This window comes from Eptesicus fuscus, chromosome 4 (assembly GCF_027574615.1).
Source record: "Eptesicus fuscus isolate TK198812 chromosome 4, DD_ASM_mEF_20220401, whole genome shotgun sequence".
NCBI lineage: Eukaryota > Metazoa > Chordata > Mammalia > Chiroptera > Vespertilionidae > Eptesicus > Eptesicus fuscus.
In genome coordinates this window covers 33,638,202-33,652,368 of record NC_072476.1, presented here as the reverse complement: position 1 = coordinate 33,652,368, position 14,167 = coordinate 33,638,202, and the positions used below count along the sequence as shown (strand labels likewise).

The 14,167-nt window shown below is 49.4% G+C and overlaps 1 protein-coding gene across 4 annotated transcripts; it reads right to left on the bottom strand.

Annotated features, from left to right (window-relative positions):
* Nucleotides 1-707: 707 nt before the first annotated feature.
* Nucleotides 708-10,037, bottom strand: LOC103285974 (paired immunoglobulin-like type 2 receptor beta). Of its 4 annotated transcripts, none has more exons than XM_054714907.1 (5): nt 9,632-10,030; nt 9,036-9,332; nt 6,872-7,063; nt 2,937-2,965; nt 708-1,106 (listed from the first exon to the last, which is right to left on the bottom strand). In XM_054714907.1, the coding sequence occupies exons 1-4, from the start codon at nt 9,681-9,683 to the stop codon at nt 2,958-2,960; spliced, it is 549 nt and encodes a 182-aa protein (XP_054570882.1). In that variant the 5' UTR covers nt 9,684-10,030; the 3' UTR covers nt 708-1,106; nt 2,937-2,957. The 4 variants fall into 4 exon arrangements, 3 of the variants coding, with proteins under 3 accessions (XP_054570882.1, XP_054570880.1, XP_054570881.1); XM_054714905.1 differs by having other exon boundaries at nt 8,946-9,332; nt 9,632-10,025; XM_054714906.1 differs by lacking the exon at nt 2,937-2,965 and having other exon boundaries at nt 8,946-9,332; nt 9,632-10,020.
* Nucleotides 10,038-14,167: the final 4,130 nt, after the last annotated feature.

Here is a 14,167-nt window from a genome sequence, read left to right as displayed (position 1 = left end):
AGCAACTCATGGAAGATGTTGGGAGAAGAGTTGGAACAGAGGGTGAAGCCACAGCATAGAGATGATTCAGAGTTCAGCATGGCCTTCTTTGAGGAGTCCTTTTGTGCTGTTTTGCTCTCTTAATCTCTTTCTCCAGAACAGGGGGAGAACCTCTCAGAAGGAACTTAGCACTGGTAAGTGTTGGGGTTAGTCATTGGCTACAAGGTGAATTGGCTAAATTAAACCAGTTTATATGTTAACTAAACCGGTTACTGGTTTACTTGGCTTGGTCATTTCTAAGTAGATGCTTCCTTTTGGCTTCTCTCCCTCCTCCTCCACGTCACTAACATCATTGTTTCTGTGGGAGGCCTGTACAGTGTAGGAATCTGGGAAGGCAATGACATCTTAGTCCTGGGAGAAGGACATCAAGAAGAGAAGGAATAAGTTCAAATCCTGGCTCGCCATTTGCTAGCTGTGTGGCCTTGGGAAAAGCACTGTAACTGTTCCGGTTCTTCATTTCATGTCTCAGATGAGTACATCCTATGCCATATAGGGTTGCTTATGTTTAAATGAGGTGATGCATGTAAAGGCTTAATTGATGTCAGTTATTATTTTAAGGGAAGTAGAGTGGTTGGGCTGGAGGGCACACCTTGGGTTACAGGCTGCCTAACAGTGTTCAGGGACTTGCAGTCACTGAACAGAAGCACTAGAGGAGGGATCTTGGGCATGAGCTATGTATTGTAGTTTATTTTTGGCAAGAAGGACAGAAGCTGAAATCAATTTTTTTCTTAGATGCATGCAGGCTAATCCTGCAGGTACTTTTATTTTTGTCAGCAAGGGAACGAGGCGAAGAGGGAACTGGAGCAGATGGCTATTTTTCTTAGGTCCTTGGTGGCCTTCGACCCCAGCTGGCTTCTGAGTCATCTGTGTCTGGCTGGGATTATCATGGGAAGTGGTGATCTCTCTGTGCAGCTTACTCTAAGGAGGTCATCATTCAGTCATACTCCTTAGGTCTTTAAGATAGAGTATAGGGTCTCCTCCTGGGGGCTCTCATGGAGAAGGTGGCTAACAGGTGAGGGTGAGGTCAAATTGGAGAAGGTAAGGGAGGCATAGAGGATGCCATCAACCTGTGTGAGAACAGAAAGAGAAGGGGGTTAGAAATGGAGGGGGAGCTGACCTCATCTTACATCAGTGATCTCATACCTGAGTGCCCTGCTGATACCACAGTCCCTCTATTCTTTCCACCCCTTCTTCTCCAAGCTTCTCTTTAATTCGTTCAGGCTCTAGTCTGAACTTCTCACTTTTGGGTCTGGCTTGGGGTTTCTATGTAGTCCTAGAAAAAACACACACACCAAGATGTATCAGGGTCAGATGGCATGGCAGCCAGGGTAGAGAAATGGGCAGAGGGCTCAGTAGTGAGGTCATCTGCTAGGTCAGGATCAGGGTCCGTGGGAGGGATGGGTGAGGCATGGGAAAGAGGAAAACACTGAAGGGCACGTGTGGGGAGAGAGTGTGTAAGGAAGAAGGAAGGGCCAAGGTGGAGAGTGGGGAGTGATGGTGGCAGAATTGACCTTTATGCCCCATGTTCTCGTTCTTCTCCTCAGTGTTATGGAAGGACCCCCTGCATGGGGAGGAAAGGGTGGGAAATGTGTTAGAGGCTGGGCAGAAAGGAGTCAAAACCTGCATCAGGCTGGTTCTCTTGGGGGCTCTGCGACCTGCTTGGACCCACTCAGAAGGTAGGAAATGGTTTGAGGCTCTCAGAAAGAGGCCGCCTGGACGAGCTTTGAGAGGCAGTTTGTGGTGTAGCCCAGGAGGGGCCCCTGAGTGCCACCTGAAGGACTGTTCTAGGGAACCGCTGTTGTAGGAAGGGGCACAGGAGGAGAAATCAGAGGGGTGAATTCCTGTCCTCTCTGCTGGCACTGCCTCGGTTAAAACTGGAGAAGGGCATCGAAACCGGTTTGGCTCAGTGGATAGAGTGTCGGCCTGCGGACTGGAAGGTCCCATGTTGGATTCCGGTCAAGGGCATGTACCTTGGTTGCGGGCACATCCCCAGTAGGGGGTGTGCAGGAGGCAGCTGATGGATGTTTCTCTCTCATCGATGTTTCTAACTCTCTATCCCTCTCTCTTCCTCTCTGTAAAAAATCAGTAAAATATATTTAAAAACAAACAAGCAAACAAACAAACAAAAAACTGGAGAAGGAAAACCAGTGACGCTCATCTCACAGCCTCTGGGTGGGTTCTCAGGCCTTTGTCCCCAGGAGGAGACACCATCCTGGGATGGGACCTGAGTAAGGCAGCTGGCAAAAGTCAGGGAGGGAGAGAAAAGTGGGAGGGGGTTTAGGGAAGGGAAAGTGTAGAAATGTGAGGAAGGATGGAGAAAAGGAAACTGGTGGGAGGGTGCGGAGGACCAGTGCTCAGGGCAGGAAGGAGATCCCAGCACAGAGGAGAGGAGGCCAGGCTGGGAGCTGAGGGGGAAGGTGCTCTGAGAAAAGGCAGACGGTAGAGGTGATGGAGGCAGATGATTCTGTGGCCACTATGCGCGCCTCACCAGGGGAAAAGGCAGATTGGACAATGAGCAAAAAGAGGAAAAATGTGGGAAAGATAGATGTGTTCCAGAAGGATGATGTCCAAGATGGAAAGGAAATAGGATGAACAGAAGGAAAAACTTAGGAAGGGGGACAAAAGAAGGTGAAAGAGGATACCAGAGAAAGAGAAAAGGGTGACATTCTGGGAAAGAATCAGAGAAAGTAATTAGATCCTCTGTTCTTAGTAAGAGAAGTGCGACCTGTTATGGAACGTAAGAAAATGTGGATGGGAAAGCGGAAGATGAGAGCAGCTGTGAAAGGCTTTCTAGCGCTGTTCTCATAAGGATACTTCCTGTTTCCTAAGTCACCCGCGCCCCCCCCCCCCGCCCCGCCCCCAAACCCCTATGTCTCACTTTGAAGACAAACACTCACCTAGCTGGCTCTGGCTTTAGTTCACAGACCTGTAGAAGAACCAACAGTGTGCCATCCACGAACAGCATCTCTCCTGCCTTTTCTGCTCCATCCTACTCTGAGACCGTCCTTGGATAAACCAGGGCAGCAGAGCAGCTCTGCTGAAACCCACGTTGGAAGGGCCTAGGACTCAGAGTGGCACCAGCTGGCATCCTGAGGCTGCCCACACCTCTCCTGCTTTTGTCCTCAACACCAAATCAGGAGAGCAGCTCTTCTCTGCACCCTGTGCCCCCTTCACCCTGCCCTCTCTCCCTAACTTTCCCTCTGCTTCCTTCCACTTTCCTTGGACTCCCTGCAATCCCTCAACCTTCTCCTCCCACTGCTGAGCCTGGCCCACCTTCCCTCCCCTCCCCCATCTTGTCACAGGCACCATCGCTCCTCCTGCTGTGACAAACCAGCCTCTTATGCTTTCCTTGGAGTGGTGGCTGTTTCTCTCTCCACCTCTGAACCTCAGGGCTGGAATCTGTTTACTCTCTTCCACCGAGGACTCTGTTGTTCTCCCCACATCCCTGCACTCCCCCCCTCCACCTCCTTCTCAAGTCTCTACAGCATTTCCCAAGCATTTGGCCCTGGTTCACACACATCCCCTCCACCACTGCCCACTTCCTGTGAGGTCTCATCATCCACAGAGACAATCCTCTCAGGCACTGATTGGACTCACCCATCCCCCAACTCCAGTGACCTCCACTCCATTCCACCATACCCTGAACATTATTTTTTTTGATCACTGGGAATGAAAACTCTGAAATATTAAATGCTAGTATTATTTTTATGCTTTAGATCTCTTTCCTCCCAGCCCTCTTTTGTCATCACCACCCACCAAACACACCTGTGCTTTGACCTCCCTGAATTCTTGTCCCCTGATAATCCACTTTCTTTCAGGTTATCCAGGCTGACTCAGAGTCCTCCACTCTCCACTTGTGCCCTTTCACCAGCTTCTTATCCTCCTGATTCCCCTGTCGGGCCACACTGAGCTGACAAATCGCCAGTCCTGCATGTGTCTATGGCACGGAATGCTGCTTGCTTACCCAATATCCACTCACCTCCTTTTATTCAGTAACAGAACCTTGATTTTATTTGGAGTGGCAGTGTGCTCCTCTACAGATAGGTGTGGGACATATGACTGAATTCTGGCCAATAATGCCCCACCGGCATGGCTCAGTGGTTGAGCGTTGACCTATGAACCAGGAGGTTACGGTTTGATGCCAGGTCAGGGCACGTGCCCAGGGTGTGGCTCGATCCCCTTTGAGGAGCATTCAGGAGGCAGCCAACCAATTATTATCTCTCATCATTGATATTTCTACCTTTCTCTCCCTCTCCCTTTCTCTCTGAAATCAATAAATTAAAAAAAAAAATTCTGGCCCATCAGATATAAGGGAAGTCTGGGTATGACTTTCAAAAAGGCTCTTTAAAAGGAGAACAGACAGAACTTCCTTCTGTTTCCTACTTGAATTCAGAAATGATGGCCAGAGTCTTAGCAGCCACCTTGGACCAGGAGACAACCTTCAGAATAGAAGCCAGTATCCAGGACAGTTAGCCGAAAGGGAGGAGCCTGAGTGCCTAGGGACAGTGGCCTCTGTTTTCTGTCTCCAGGTTCTTTTTTTATGAGAGAAAAACAATAAACTCTGTGTTATTTATTTTATTTTATTTTATTTTAAAATTATGCGGGCATCCTGGTATAGTTAACAACAGAGTTGGTAGGAACCAGGCCCAGGATGCCAGCCAGCTTCCGGCTGCTGTTCTCCCAACAGTGTAACACTTACCTAGGTACAAGGCAACCTAGGCAGCTGCTTACGGCTGGGGGACTCTGTGTTATTTAAGCTATGGTTGCTTCTGATCTCTGATGCTAGCTGCTAACCAGAAGTCCTAATTGACAGGTCCTACAGGTTTCTAAACTGCATGGGTGAATACTGCTGGGGAAAAACACGGTCATGTGCAAGGATGCTTCTACCGATTCACAGCTTCTCATCCGAGTTGAATCCTTAAACACTATCTTCCCTTTCCTCAGTGATTATGTCACATTTTCTCATCATCTTCAACCCTCATCCTCACTCAGGAGACAACCACGGTGTTTTTTGCACTGCAAAGTTTAAACACAATTTGTATGTAGTTGAACTTACAAATATTTTTATTCATGGCTTTTGGGTTTTATGTCTTACTTAAGGGGGTCATTTCCACCCCATGATTATAAAATAGTCTCACATGCTTCCTTCTAGTACTAGGGTTATTTTTCTTCTTTGAATCTTTGATCTTCATGAAATTTATTTTGGTGCAAATGATAAGGTAGGGAGATAATGTTATTTTTCTCAAATGGCTATGCAATTGTTCTACTAATATGTATTGATTAGACATGCTACCTTTTAACCTACTAAATTCCTGCATATATTTGGGTCTACTAGTATTTTTATCCTGCCAATATTTGAATTTTTTTTCTTTTCTTCCATTACTTTATGTTTTGTGCCATACCAGCACAGCCAAGGGTTTGGTGAGCCTGAGGAGGGGCAGTGAAGGATTAAAGAAAGGACAGACAAGAGAATACAGCTGGGGCTCCACCGATCTCCGGTGCCTGGATGAGGCCAAGGCTTTATTTTATAGTGAGATCAAAACAAGGGTAGTGGTCAACATGTTTACAATGTTCTTGTGAATTTCACCTTGTTTTGGCAGCACTTGCTGTACCTCCCACAGCCCATTGGCTACCTAGGAAGGAACTAGGGAGGGCTATAAGGTTAAGCTTAATTATGCTAGGAGAGCTCTGCCCTCAAGCTGGGACTTGTTTGTGGCCCCGCCACAGGTCAATCTGAGGCTTGACCCGATAGCCCCTCCCTACAATCTTTTATCTTTTTTTAATGCTAGTAGTGCATCACTTTAATTATTGTAGCTTAATAATTATAAGTGCTGATGCTCATCTAGTTGAAGAATCATTTTTCTCCCTGAACCATGGTCTTTGACCTTTTATGTTCCCTAATTCACTTGTTGGTTTCATCATAGCCTGTTCACCAAGCTGTAAACATGGGACTTCTGCTCATACCTACTTCAATCCAACCCCCATATCTTACTTGTTCCTTCTTAACCTTTTCCAAAATCTGGCTCTCTCTCCTTCCACTCAAGCTGCCACTGCATTAGACTGACCCTAGTCTGGCCCATGTCTGGTTCCTCCACTGCAATACCAAGTGAGGTTGCTTCACATAGCCTTTGGGATCTAAGGCTCTTGGATGTGATTTACAAGGTCCTCTTTTCCCATCTCCTGCCTCCTCCATAGCGCTGACCTGCTTACAGTTCCACAAATAGTTTCCTTCTCCTGAAAGAACAGTGATCTCTACACCACCCGGCTAATTGCCACTTGCCTGGCTAATTCTTTTTTATTCTTTGAGACTTTTTGCAGGTGTCACTTCCTCTGGGAAGTCCTCCTTGATTACCCCCTCCTTTATCACAACTACTTTAAGCTCTTTCCAAATGAATCGATAAGCCCTTCAGGCAACTGCCCCTCCCCTCCCCTCCCCAATTAGTTCCATGAAGGGGGTCTCTGCTTTATTTACTTTTGTGTTTCGAAATTACAAGTCAGGCCCTAGAAAACAGGTATCCCACCAATGCTTGCTGAGCTCAGTCAACTTCCTGTTTCTTCTTCTCTCTCCTTAATTTTTCATGGCAGACCCTCCCTCTCCATGAACAAAAAGGTGAGGACTGATGAGAAATGATTAAGTCAAGAAAAGTTTTGGAGAGGGGCTGGTTTAGAGCCATGATTTTGACTCCCAGACAGCACTTGAGATCATTAACAATGAAGATTCCCAAGACTAGACCTCATCCCAGCAGGGATCTGCAATCATCCTGGTGCAGGTGATTATGAGAAACACCCAGCTGGGAAGCCTGGGGAGAGAGCAGGGTGCTGGACCACTCACCTTGGCTTCTCTTCCACCTGAGGTAGACCATCAGTCCCAAAATTGCAATTTTGAGCACAGTGCTGGCCACTGCCATGCTGACCACAACTTCCTTACTCAAAGGCCAAAACCCTGATCTCCCTTTGTCCCCCGAGACACTGAGGCCATCTGTGGTGGTGGTGCTGGTGGGGTCCGTGGTGGTTTTCTCGGTGGCTGAGAAGACAGGAGAAACAAGCAAATTCTTCCTTAGAGGATTGGAGGTATCTGGGTGAAACTGTCACATCCTGTTCCCTAGGTTGGGGAATATTGCGGGTGGGGAGCAACCCGCTGAAGCTCTCACACCAGGAGGGGAGTAACAAGGTGAAGTGCTGAAGGCTGAGAATCCACATTACTCAGTGCAAATCCTGAATCTACCACCCATCAGTGGTGTGACCTCAGAACCTCATTTCATCACCTACAAATAGGGATAACTAGATCACAGGATTTAAAAAAACCATTTATTGTGGTCAAAGACACACAACATAAAATTTACCATTTTAACCATATTTAAGTCAATTTAGTGGCAGTAAGTACATTTACATTGTTGTGAAACTCTTACCACCATACACTTCTTTCCCAAATAAAACTCCATCCCATTTAAACAACTCCCCATTCTCTCCTTCCTCAGCCTCTGGCAACCACTATTCCACTTTCTGTTTTTATGAATTTGACTATTCTAGATACCTCACATAAGTGGAATCACCCAGTATTTGCCCTGGAGACAGGAAAACCCATGTTTAAGATTCCATGCCTCACTAACTAATATAGGAAGGACTGTTAATGCAACACACCCCATATTGGGTTAAAAATAGGTCAGGATAACAAGATGATAAAGTCAATAGATGAGGTAAGAGGCTAGTGGTTAAGAGAGTAGGCTCTGGGGTTACACTGGGTTCAAATCCTGTCTGCACCAGTAGTGGGAATTTGGGCCAGTGTTTAGGCTCTGCAAGCCTCAGTTTCCCCATCTGTAACATAAAGATGATAGCAGTACCTACTGTTATTGTGGGGTCATTGTGCAGACTCACTAGGGCAATGCATACCAAGGATTCAGCCGGACACAGTGCACAGTAAGCAGGAACTGCCCTTATTGCTGTTGCAGAGGGGCCTCTCACAACCAGGACAGAGGAGCAGGAGCAGGATGGAGAAGGGGACAGCACAGAAGCTCCAATGTTGGGGGGGCGTGGAGCCCTGAGAGAGGCAAGGAAGGTAGAGGATTAAGACAGGAAGAGGGAGATGGGGAAGGAGAATAAAGAAATGGAACTGGGGAGGGAGCATTGAGGGTCATGTTCTGGGGAGCAGGGAGATTGGGACAACATTTGCTGGGGTGTTACCAGGGGTGGAGGGGAGAGGGGTGGGAATTCCTTGGGCCGCTGTTGGGTCCCTCCTGTGTGTGTCAGGCTGAGCTCAGGGCTGTGGGGAGACACAGACCCGGGGCTAGCTGGGGCTCCACCTACAGACACAGGACAAAGGAAAGGCAGGCCACATCCCGTAAAAGTCAGGTCCAGCCGAAACCGGTTTGGCTCAGTGGATAGAGCGTCGGCCTACGGACTCAAGGGTCCCAGGTTCGATTCCGGTCAAGGGCATGTACCTTGGTTGCGGGCACATCCCCAGTAGGGGGTGTGCAGGAGGTGGCTGATCGATGTTTCTCTCTCATTGATGTTTCTAGCTCTCTATCCCTCTCTCTTCCTCTCTGTGAAAAATCAATAAAATATATTAAACAAAAAAAAAAAAAGTCAGGTCCACCTGGAGGACATGGGGTGAAGGCAGGAGGCAGGGCTGCAGCCCCAACTTGGAGCAAGAAGGGAGGGTAACCGGGGAGCCCGGAAGGTGCTGAAGCCTGGGGATGGGGTTGGGGCTGGATCTGGAGGGGGCCGTGAGGGGGTGGGCAAGGAAGGCAGCCCAAGTTTGGGGGAGATTAAGGTGAAGAAGGTCAAGGTGGCAGAGGCCTGGGAGGCAGGCAGGGGCAGGGAGAGGAGTCTGAGAGAAAGGTCAGGAAGAGAGGCGCCTGGACAGTCCTGGGGGACGGGGGCACCGGGGGCCGGGGCAGCGGACTCACCTCCGGTGATGGTGAGTTTGGTCCCTTTGATGGACTGCCACTCCTTCTCGCCTTTCCGTGTGGTCAACCGGACTCGGCAGAAGTACTTACTTTGGTCCTCTCTCCGCAGGTTAGAGATCCGGAGGGAGCCATTCGTCTGGCCCTTTGCCCAGTTCAGGGAGAGGCGGTTTTTAAAATCCTCATGGGTGAACGGCGGGGTTGTGTTGTAGATGAACTCTCCATGGAAGTCTTTCCATCTCCAGTATATACGCACGTTGGGATCCGTGGCCAACTCCCAGGAGAGACAGAAGGAGAAGGGGATGTCGATGGAGCCACCCTCAGGGGCTGAGAGGCGCTCTGGTTGGTAGAGTCCAAGATCAGGGTTTAAAATGCACTCTGCTGAGCCACCTGGAGGAGGGAGGGAGAGGGAGGGACTTTGAAGCCACTTGGAGGGACCAAGAAGATAACCCTGGACCATCTGGCACCCTCGCCTATGGGCGGAAGTGTGACAGCTACTAGGACTGGCCCTCTGGCTGGGTGTCCCCCTCTCCAGGGGGGTAGAAAGGAGGGTGAGGGACGTGGGGGACCCAGCACTGTGGGACCAGCCCAGCCCACTGCTCGTTGCAGGTGGGAAGCCTGGCTGGCCACAGCCCCTCCCTGGGCTCCCCTGGGGCCCTGGTCAGAGCCAGGGCGTCCTGGCCACTCACCAGCCTGCAGCGATGCTGCCAGCAGCAGGGGCAGCAGCAGGGGCAGACCCATGGCCTTGCTGTCCTCGGGCGGGCGGGCGGCGGGTGAGAAAAGCAGCAGAGCCTCAGTGGAGGGGAGGCTGTGTGGGGGGCTGCCTCAGGCTGGTCTGACCACGGGAGGGGCAGCACCAGGCTCCTCCGAGGACTGCAGGGTGGGAGCCCGCCCCCAACATGCCTGCCCCAGGATGAGCAGCACTTCCTTTTACAACCGGCTTCTTCTTTCCTGATATTGCAGAAGAGCTTCCCCTGTGGTCAGGGACCAAGAGCCATGATATGGGCCCCAGGCCCCATCTCATGCTGACGGGTGTGGTCCTGACCGTGGCCGCCTGGGCCTCGCCCCTCCCACCTCAGCTCCCCGTCTCTGCCAGGGGCTTCCTCACCTCCTTAGGAGTCAGCCCCCGCTCTGTCTCTCCTCGCTCTGCTTTTCTCTGCCTCTCTGGTGCCGCTCAGCCTGTTTCTCTCACTGCAGGGGAAGGGGCGGCAGCAGCACCAGCTCAGGCTCCTTCAGGAGAGGAAAGGCAGCAGGAGTCTGTCCAGCCACAGCCCCTGGGAAAGGAGGAGGGAGGCGCTGGTGGAGATGCCCTCCCCCCACCCCAGCCCCACCCCAGGTGCAACCAGCTGGCTCTTGGGCCCTCGCCCTCCCCTGCAGTTCACGGGCAGAAAGAAGACCCACAGGCCCCAGCCTGTTCCCTCTGCAGCTCACACCCTCGCTGGGATTGAGAGGTGAGTGTGGTCTGACACTTCCCTCTCCCCAGAGAGTGGGCTTCCTGGCGGCCATGCCTTTACCCACAGAACTCGTGTGGATCTGCAGGGCCCTGACTTCACCCCTTCACGTATGAGACCACCAAGGCTCAGAGAGGGTGTGCCCAGTCCGTGACTCTCAAGTGATGGGTCCAGGACTGGAACCCCCCTCTTGCTGAATCCACAGAGCCTTCTGGATGCTTCTACCTGGTTGCACTACAGAGTCTCTAGGCCTCAGCACCAGAGTGCAGAGCTCTGAGGGCTGAGCCGCAGGAGGCTGTGTTTTTATAATGCTCCTCAGATGATCCCACCCACCGCTGTGGGAGCCCTGGCTAATCCAGAGTCTTCCCTGGACAGCGGGGTCAAGGCTCAGAGCAGTAATGGGTCACCCCAGTGACAGTCCCTGGGACCATCCCTCCTGGAGGGCACTGCCAGCCTGAGGCTGGTGGTGAACTGGACCTTTGGTGACTCACAGGGGGCTCTGCCCATTGCCTCCCCAGGATGAGCTTGGCATCACTCACTGAGTAGACTGTGGGAGTGGATGGACATGACTGCATCAGAGGAAGTGACCTTGGACTTTTGGAGATGGAAGCATCAGACCAACTTCCTTTTAAATCAGTTTCTTCCCCAATCCTAACAGGCTTCTTCTACATTTCTCCCACAGCCAGCCAGGCAGCCCTCTCTGTCTGCTTTTCATACCCCTCCTGCTAGGCCTGAGAGAGAGGTTTCAATTTTTTTTTTTTTAAGAGGTTTCAAATTTTTATGGAGGCCTCTTATCTGACTCAGCCACAAAACATCCATTGCCTCATTTCAGCTTTACAACATTCTGTGGGGGGTGTATTGTAATCTCCATTTTATCCACAGGGAAGTTGAGGCACAGAGCTTAATGTCATTCAGTCCTCTGGGCTGTGAAAGATGTTCAGGTGACCTGGCCAGCGTGGCTTAGTGTTTGAGCGTCGACCTATAAACCAGGAGGTTTCGGTTTGATTGCCAGTGAGGGCACATGCCCAGGTTGTGGACTCAATCCCCAGTGTGGGGCATGCAGGAGGCAGCCGATCAATGATTCTCTCTCATCACTGATGTTTCTATCTCTCTCTCCCTCTCCTTTTCTCTCTGAATTCAATAAAAATATATTTTTTAAAATATTAAAAAAATAAAATCTCAATTAAAAAATTGAGCTAAATAATTGAATAGATATTTTGTCAAAACAGATACATGGATAACTAATAAGCATGAGAAGATGTGTAATATCATTAGTCATTGGGGAAATGCAAGTGACCACCACAATGAGGTGTCATTAAACATCTGTTAAATGACTCAAATTAAAAGGCCGACCAGACTACCTGTCAGCAAGGATGTGGAGCAACTGGAACTCTCAGACACCACAGGGGGGATGTGAAATGGCACAATCACGTTGGCCGTTCCGTAAAAGTTAAGCACACACCGAATATGTGCCCTAGTCATGTCACTCACAGGTATCCCAGTGCTGACCAGCCACGCCAGCATCACCTGCGAACTTGTGAGACACGCTAATTCTCAGGTCCCACCTTGACCGCTGAAGTTGAGAACCACTAGGAGTTTGACTGAGGGCCTGCCTTGTGTGTTCCTTTACAGCAATTCTGTGAGATGCAGGAGTTTTATTCTCACCTTACAGAGAAAGAAACGGAGACGCCAGGAGTTTACCGCCCTCCAATTTCCTCTCTTCCTCTGGCGTTTGAACCACCCTCAGGTCTATGTGCCTTGTGAGCCGGAAGCTTAGCCAAGTGATTGCTCCCAGACCCCTCCCAGTTTACCTCCCTCCCCTCCCCTCCCCTCCCCTCCCCTCCCCTCCCCTCCCCTCTCCTCTCCTCCACAGCCTTTCGCAGGGAACGTTGTTCATCTGCGCTTCATTCAGCTGCTGCTCACCAAGGTCTGGGGAAGCAAAGGACGAGGGATGGGGTCCCTGAGGTGGGGCAGGCCAGGGGAGCCATGGCTCAGTGACACGCCTTCTCTGAAGGACAGGAAAGGAGGAGAGGCCAGGGGGACAGTCTTGGTCCCTGGCCTTCCCCACAGACTGTGTGCCTCTGCTGGCGTCACCCTCTTTGCTTCCTCCTGTTTTCCATCCGGGCAGGGGACACGGAGAGGGCTCATCCTGGCCCTGGGTGGGCGCAAGCCTGCGTGAGCCTCCAGGAATTAGTGTCCAGCCGGGAAGGGAGGACTCCCCGTGTGACACAAGTAGAGGGAGGCCCAGACCCCAAGTTAGAGCTGAAACAGGCAAGAATGACCCTCCCACTTTCTGGGTGCTGGGAGCTTTGCAATTGTATTAAAGATGTTTTCTTATTCGCTTTATAATTTTTTAAAAATGTTTCTTTTAATTTTTTTAAAATTTATTTTTGAAAGTATTACAGATGCTTTCTTTGTTTTTGTTTTTTCCCTCCCAAGTCTTTGCCACATTACTGTCTGTGTCTATGGGCCATGCATAAATGCATATAAATTTCCCAGTTAATCTCTCCTCTCCAACCCCCGCCCCCATCTTCCCTCTGAAATTCATCAGTCTGTTCATGGTTCTATGTCTCTAGATCTATTTTTCCCATCAATTTATTTTATTCATTAGATTCCACATATGAGTGAGATCATGTGATACTTATATTTCTCCTACCAGCAATACATTAAAGAGATCATACCCCATGACCAAGTGGGATTTATTCTGGGGATGCAAGGCTGGTACAATATTCACAAATCAACGAATGTGATACATCACATAAACAAATTGGAAGACAAAAATCACATGATCAATTGATGTAGAAAAAACATTCAATAAAATCTGACACCCTTTTTTGATAAAAACGCTCAGCAAAGTTGAGATAGAGAGATCATACCTCAACCTAATAAAGGCCATATATGACAAACCTACAGCCAACATCATACTCAATGGGCAAAAATGAAAACCATTTCCCCTGAGAACAAAAATGTTCGCTGTATTCTTGTGGTTTTCTTGGTTGTTTTTAAAAAAATATGTTTTTATTGATTTCAGAGAGGAAGGGAGAGGGAGAGAGAGAGAGAGATAGAAACATCAATGATGAGAAAGAATCATTGATGGGTTGCCCCCTGCATGCTCCACACTGGAGATCGATCGAGCCTGCAACCTGGGCATGAGCCCTGACTGGGAATTGAACCATGACCTCCTGGTTCACAGGTCAATGCTCAACCACTGAGCCATGTGGGCCAGGCCTGACTTCCTTTTTAATGTTTCTTCCCCAATCCTAACGGGTTTCTTCTACACTAAGGTGACCAGACGTCCCGCTTTTGGTGGGACAGTCCTGATTTTTAATAATTTGTCCCGCATCCTGCGGCGTTTTAAAAAAGTCCTGATTTTTGGAAAGAATGCACGATAAGCTAGGGAACGGCAGGAGAACGGGAAGGGAATATACGGTTTTCGGCGGCCATGTGGCTATTTAGCCAGGATATGAGTTTTATATTATTTGTGTTAATTTTATTTTATTTATTTATTTATTTATTTTACCTTTTTTTTTTTTTCTTTTTAATGAATCTTTATTGTTCAGATTACAATTGTTTCTCCTTTTTCCCCACATATCTCCCCACCACCCAGTTCCCACCCCCCCCTCTGCCCTTACCCGCCCCCCCCCGCTGTCCTTATCCATAGGTGTATGATTTTTGTCCAGACTCTTCCCATACTCCCCACACAGACACCCCTTTCCCCCTGAGAATTATCAATCCACTCCCATTCTATGCCTGATTCTATTAAGTTCACCAGTT

Bases quoted from the DNA above. Each gene is read 5' to 3' on its own strand.
- LOC103285974 (XM_054714905.1), bottom strand. From the start codon at position 9,683: ATGGGTCTGCCCCTGCTGCTGCCCCTGCTGCTGGCAGCATCGCTGCAG. The intron at 9,333-9,631 runs GTGAGTGGCCAG...TCCCTCCTCCAG, and splicing joins GGCAGCATCGCTGCAGGCTG to GTGGCTCAGCAGAGTGCATT. The intron at 7,064-8,945 runs GTGAGTCCGCTG...CTGTCTTCTCAG, and splicing joins CAAACTCACCATCACCGGAG to CCACCGAGAAAACCACCACG.